Source organism: Primulina huaijiensis, chromosome 9 (genome assembly GCF_012295235.1).
Source record: "Primulina huaijiensis isolate GDHJ02 chromosome 9, ASM1229523v2, whole genome shotgun sequence".
NCBI classification, from domain to species: domain Eukaryota; kingdom Viridiplantae; phylum Streptophyta; class Magnoliopsida; order Lamiales; family Gesneriaceae; genus Primulina; species Primulina huaijiensis.
The window spans coordinates 5,737,053-5,743,672 of record NC_133314.1 but is presented as its reverse complement, the minus strand read 5'-3'; the positions used below and the strand labels follow the sequence as shown (position 1 = coordinate 5,743,672).

The 6,620-nt window shown below is 33.3% G+C and overlaps 1 protein-coding gene across 1 annotated transcript; it reads left to right on the top strand.

Annotated features, from left to right (window-relative positions):
* The first annotated feature begins 253 nt into the window (after positions 1-253).
* Positions 254-5,798, top strand: LOC140984208 (uncharacterized). The gene is made up of 10 exons (XM_073451460.1): positions 254-630; positions 1,488-1,575; positions 1,962-2,071; positions 2,735-2,803; positions 2,912-3,027; positions 4,585-4,639; positions 4,755-4,875; positions 4,982-5,029; positions 5,124-5,218; positions 5,546-5,798. Exons 1-10 carry the CDS (start codon positions 592-594, stop codon positions 5,645-5,647), a joined length of 843 nt encoding a protein of 280 aa, XP_073307561.1. The 5' UTR covers positions 254-591; the 3' UTR covers positions 5,648-5,798.
* The last annotated feature ends 822 nt before the right edge of the window (positions 5,799-6,620 follow it).

Here is a 6,620-nt window from a genome sequence, read left to right as displayed (position 1 = left end):
TTTGTGCCACCACAGTTAATCGGATTTGGCGAAGCTTCAACAGAGAAACCGAGATAAATTTTTCATGCTCCCTATGTTATTTTAACAGGTGCTTACAGTTTCTTGATATTTGTTTACCTTCGTACTCGTGTGTGATTGGTTATTATGTTGCTTTACTTTTTTTGTCTTGATTCTGTCATGCAAACATGGCTACATTATATGATGCATGCCTTTTTCTTCCTTTTTGAAAAACTTTTTGATACCCTTTCCTTCGGTCTTCATTCACAAATTTATTACAGTAAATGAAACCCATTGTTTCTCTTTCCATAATGTAATGAATCCAGCAAAAAGTTGCGCTTTGATTGCGCTATTAGTCTCCCCTTTTTGCATCTGACGGCCACAGATTTACTTTTTCCCTTTTGGGTTTAAAGAATATGTACGAGGCATTTAAGAGTGGAAAAATAGATAAAGATCGAGTTTTGAGTTATTTCATTTGACGAACAAAGCATGAGTTGGTGTGATTATTGGGGTAAATATTTTATCATCAATTTGCTAATCCTTGTCTTTGTCGTTTGGATTGGTGGGAGAATCTGACTTCCCATATTTTAGTTTATGATGAGATTAAGGCCTTCTTGTGCCTCTCACCATAGAGTAAGCTTCTCATTTTCATTCTTTAATTTACTTTCAAGTCTTTTTTTTTCCTTTTTAACTGATTGATTCTTTCACTTTGGAATCAAGCAAGAGAATCTTGGTGTTGATCCATTCTTGTGGATTTTCTTCTGAAATAAAGTCCATGCCAGTGTCTCATTTCGAATTACATGGTGGCCGTTTCTATTGGATTATATCTTCTTCCGGTTTAGTGTTTCATTTGTTGTTCTCTTAAATACAAATTCTATAGTTCAAGTACCTTATTCGAGGGCAGGAAAATGGGAATATGAATAGATTACTTTCTTCTATTGTTCTTACACTACCTGAGCAGTGTATATTCGAGTCTGTCTATTACTTTTAGGCTCTGATATTTATCCTTTTTGGCAAAATTTAGGGGTATTTTCCGGAATTATGTCTGCTATAAGAACAGAAATAATGATCTGAATTTCATTATTCTTCCTTTCTAAAGTTTTAACGCTTTTTTCTTCGAATAAAGTTTGAGTTTATGCTAGTAGGCGAAATCAATGCTACTAACTATACTTTCTGTTTGCTTGAGATGAAATACATCAGTTCGATATCATTTATTTGTAGCACATTATTTCCCTCGAAGAATTAAATAAATTAGGAACTTTTAGCTAATTGTGGCTAGTTATACGAATTGATCTTGCTCTTACACACTGGGTATTAAAAATTTCATCTATTTTAAGAGATATTTTACACCATTTTGATATGGAACTAGTCACTGTTGTGACAGTATGGAAAACACACTATTATCATTGGAGTCATGTTTCTTCCATGCTAAGAAATTTAGCATAAATTTGTCGGCCTGTATTTAGTTCTCATGGAAGTTTATATTTTAGGTTGATGAAGACGAGCTTTGCTGGTACGGAAAGAAGCAGTATGAAAAGCCGGCTGCTCACATAATATCAACATTAGCCCAATGCTTTGGTGAGAAGAAATTACTGATGCAATTTGATTTACAATTCTTCGCAGGCTTAGCTTCTGTCTTCCCTCCTCTATTTGTACATAACTGATAAGCAGATTATGCGAAGGATTGCTACAGCCAGTGATAGTGACAATTATAGGACCGAACATTTGCACTGTATTAGAAGTTACAGTTATTTGCCATGATACAACTTAAGTCCTTTGAACGGTACAATAGCCTAATTCCTATGTTTGAATTGCTCTTCCATTAAAAGCAATTGTTGCTTCCTGACATATTCCATTTATTATACCCTGATAAGCTTTTGTTTTTGTTGCTAATAATTAGGGGCAGTTGTTACTCCCCAGCACATCCTATCTATTACATCCTGATAAGCTTTTGTTGTTTGTAGCTAATGCTATGGTTGGACCAAGAGCATGGATTGGAGGATTTTTCAGCCGTGCCAACAATAAAAAATTTGGGAGTGACAAATATCTAGACTACAAATTAAGTCCTATTCAGGTGAATGGAACACTAAATTACATTTCTTGGTAGACATCTGTTGTGGAAGCAAAAACTAAAAGTGAAATTGTCCAATGATGACTGATTATATCGGCACTTTTTCGTGTCAGGAAAAATATATATCAATTTATCAAATAGTCTATAGATTTAGCTGATAGAACAAAATAAAAAATGGATGAATCTATTAAATAAAGATATTATCTAAAACATATTGCTACCATGTTTTGGATGTTTCAGATCTGTATTTGAGAAAATAATTTGAGATATGAACTTTAGATGATTTCAGATTGGGAAACCATTTCATTGATGCAAAAGCTTGAAATTGGACATGGACCTTAGGTGCTTCTAAAGTATCAAAATCGTATTAGTAGATGTATATCATAGATTTGAAATTATTTTAATCATACAATCCAGAAATTCCTTTAGTGTTTTCTCCCATAGAATCCAATAACCTAAAACAGGATATATCCTAGGCGCTTACATCTGTATCTTTGCTCCTTTAATATTTGTTTCTTCGTATTTGGGACAAAACTTACTTGGTCACCTTGTTTAGTATGAATTGACAACAAAGGAGTTTGGAACGAAGGTTTCTATCTGTTCAACTCGCTTAATTCCAATGAGTCCATTTCAATTTACCTAACTCGAACATCTGAATTCCTACAGGAGCTAAGGCTGCGAAGACTTCAAGAACGACTAGGGGTACCTTTTGACGAGACTCGCATTGATCATCAAGTATATTCTTCTCATTCGTGTTTCCATTTAACATTTAAAAGTTGGGGCTATTTTAAGTATGTCTACATCTTATTGAGTCACCACTGTTTGTAACATTATCATTCTCAGGAAGCTCTCCAAGCTCTATGGGATATTTCCTTTCCAAATGTAAAGCTTAAAGGTCTGATATCCGAGCAATGGAAAGATATGGGCTGGCAAGGAACTAATCCATCAACTGACTTCAGGTGCACTTCTAAAAATATTATCTCCTGTGAAAAGACTAGTAGATTTTTGGCTGAAAATATTCTGGAGAATTTGGGTTAATACAATGCTGCTGACATGAGTTACACAGCATTATCATTAGCTGTAAACAATTTTGGCTTATATTGAATGTCGCAGACTCACAGACACACAGAGATGGGAATATTACAGCTGAAATATCATTTTTTCCCATTTTCTGAGCAATGCTTCTCGGCCCGATCCCCGAATGTTATATAGTTGTACATCCAACTTCCCACATATATCAGAGTGCTAATGTCTTGTAAAACTTCAAGTTACAGATGTTCATTACTAGACATGAGAATGTGTGTTGATGTCTCACGTTGGATAGATTAAATCCTTGAGATTTGTATACATAGACTTGGACAATCCTCCTCCCTTGAGCTAGATTTTTGGGATAGAGTTAAACTCGGTCAATAATCTTAACACTGCGTGTAAAAAACTTGAATAAATTATATGCAATTCTTAAAAAATTCTGTGCTATTCTCTCTACCATTTAATAACCGTGATTCAAAGACTATCATGGGCATTCTTCCCCAACGTATGAAAAAAATGGAACATAGAGGGTGAGCAATTAATCAACCCATGATAAAGTATACTGTCAATATATATGAATTACACAGTATAGGTTTATGAAGTATTTATGACAAGGTGTTGTGTCTCATAATAATAGTGTTTTTGTTAATCTATCTTCCTTTAAACACATCATGAATATCACATGTGTGTGATTGACATAGAAAGTACGAGTTGATCGTAAAATTAAACTTTAAAGCTACACGTATCTTGAATTCACATCACTTGAACTTAGACATTTAACACATCATTTTGTGGTTCGAGTGCTATATACGGCAATTATAACCCACAATCGTCTATGCTTTGAGTAACCAAAGGATGACAATAATGCTCCAACCAATTAATTACCAGCAAACTTGTTTTTATTAAAAAACATAATTTTTCATTGGCATAGAGGATAGATCATGGGATAGGTGTTATTTGTGAAAAATGTTAATAATAAATCCAAATTATATCGATTTAGTGCATATGAAATATAATAGTTTAACGTGAAATCATGTCTTGAGGGGGAAAAAATTGTAAAATGTATAGATGACATAAGAACTACTACAACTCAAAAATTACATCAACTATCTCCTCATTTATAGTTGATCCTCTCTCTTCAGATGGGCTTTAGTTCATTTGTTGCCCTCTTTAATGTCATGTTTATGACTGCATTGCCTACCTCCATTGATATTACATTTTAGTTCCTACTAAACTTTTGGAGATGAACTGCCTAATGTTAGTCTTTCCCATTTATGGCTACATTGCTAATAAGGTAGAAGTTCTAGGTTTAAGAACTTGAGAAAAGGTTTAATGTTGGTGTCACAAAATATTTCAAAACATAATTGAAGAAGAGGGTCAGGGAATTACAACTGTGTCAATCTTGATAATGTTATACTCATTAAAGTAGTTAATAGTTCATCTGATACCTCAATTTATCATCTTATTATGCTTACTTGTTGGATTAGGGGATGCGGCTTCCTCTCACTTGAGAACTTATTATTTTTCGCCAGAACATATCCGGTATGACTGATGCGCTGCTGCCACCTAGAGCAAGTATTTATCTGGATGATATTTTATTTGGTTCTTCGCTAATGTGAAACCGTGATGTTTTTTACTGATAAGACAATGTTTGAAGGTTCCTTTTCGTAGGTTACTTCTCAAGAAGGGCGGTAAGCGCGCAAAATGGGAGTATCCCTTTGCTGTTGCTGGCGTTAATGTTTCGTTTATGTTAATTCAAATGCTGGACATAAACTCAGGTTCATTCAGTGCCACTACTTCAGTTTATGATATTGAATTTGATATACTCTTTTAGCGAGCTTAATGGATAAAAAGGATATCTTACCGTCCATGTTGTGTTTGCAGAAAAACCAAAATGTCTTCCCGGGCTTAATTTTGTTAAATTATTAGGAGGTAATGTGATATAATACGAAGAATCTGCACTTCCCAACTGGTATATATCACCTTTTCCTGTTAGTGAATAGAAATTTGATTCTCTAAACTGCAGAAAATGAGGAAGCGTTTGATGTCCTCTTTTGTATAGCATTTGCGATGATGGACGCTCAGTGGCTTGCCATGCGAGCTTCATATATGGAGTTCAATGTACCCTTTCTATCTCTCATTCACTGTCTTTGCACTTCCAATGCACGAATCATCACCTGCATCCTAACAACAGGTCGACATCTTCACAAAAATTTATGTTTTAGCTATAATGGTCATTTTGGAAAATTTTCTTCAACATATAAAAACTTATGGATTTTGGACAAGCATGCCCATGCACGAGTTCTGCATTTTCAGAACGTTCGGCCCCGGACTACTCTTTTCCTACACTATAGAAGCCAGACTTATCGATATAAAGCAACTCGAGTATTTTCCAATAACCATTCAATCTACCAATCTTCAATTTTGCTTATCGTTTCGGTTGTTCAGGAGGTTCTTCAAGTAACAAGAACACAATTGGAGAGGGAGTTTGCTTTAGAAGATGTCCACAGAATACAAGATATACCAGCTTATAACCTCTTGTACCAGTAGCTTACGTTCATCTCAGAATTGGAGTATGCAGAGTTTTGTGTGATTAAAATCTACACTTACATAATTTCACATTTTAATTAATCTATGTTAATCATATTACAATTGTAGTTGCTGTTATTTTTATATTGGTAAAATATAGATCCATATGTCGCATGGAGTAGTTCAAGAACAAAGTTGATTGAGGTCAATCAAGATTAAGTTCGTTAACAAATTAATTTTTTTAATATATATATTACATTATATTACACTGGAGTGACGTCACATATGTATATTTGATTTAAAAATAAATGGATGATTATGAAAGTGGAGAAAATGGAATTAATCATAATTATATATCCCTATATAGAAAGAGCTTGTGAGGCTAATCCAATTATTACCCACTGAGGTTTGGAATATGATCAAGTGCGATACAGCAGCATGCATGGTTGGTAGTCTTCGATATAGGCATGTCTATAGTTAATTTAATAGTTTATATTATAATATAAAAAATTATTCAATCGAATTAAACATAAAAAAATACTATACAAACTTATAATTATTTTACATAAATATTTACTACAAATGGAGAAAAAATTGTATAGGAACTATTGTAATTTTAGTTATTTTTGTTTTATCTTTTTATGAGATTTTAGTATTTATGTCGTCAAATTTCAGTCTCAATCCATCATCTTAGCATTTTTTGTGACAAATTTTTTTTTTTTTTTTTTTTTTTTTTTTTTTTTTTTTTTTTTNGTGTGTCTCTATATGCATGTATGTATACATTGCGTTTAGGATATAGATGAAGAGACATGAATGTTGAATGATAAATCATCGTGTATTGTGAGAAAAAAAAAATCTTGTATTTCTAAAATTGCTTGAAAGCACGAGTAGTAAGAAATCATTCGATTTCAATACGAAAAACATAAAATATTATTGATTCAAGAATAACTTCGAGTCAATTTTGAGATGAACTCAGATGTAATTGAGCTTTTCA

What these genes read in the sequence shown, in the direction of transcription:
- LOC140984208 (XM_073451460.1), top strand. Translation starts at nt 592, where the DNA reads ATGATGAGATTAAGGCCTTCTTGTGCCTCTCACCATAGA. An exon ending in AACATTAGCCCAATGCTTTG is followed by an intron (nt 1,576 to 1,961) that starts GTGAGAAGAAAT and finishes TGTTGTTTGTAG; the next exon opens with CTAATGCTATGGTTGGACCA. An exon ending in CTTCATATATGGAGTTCAAT is followed by an intron (nt 5,219 to 5,545) that starts GTACCCTTTCTA and finishes TCGGTTGTTCAG; the next exon opens with GAGGTTCTTCAAGTAACAAG.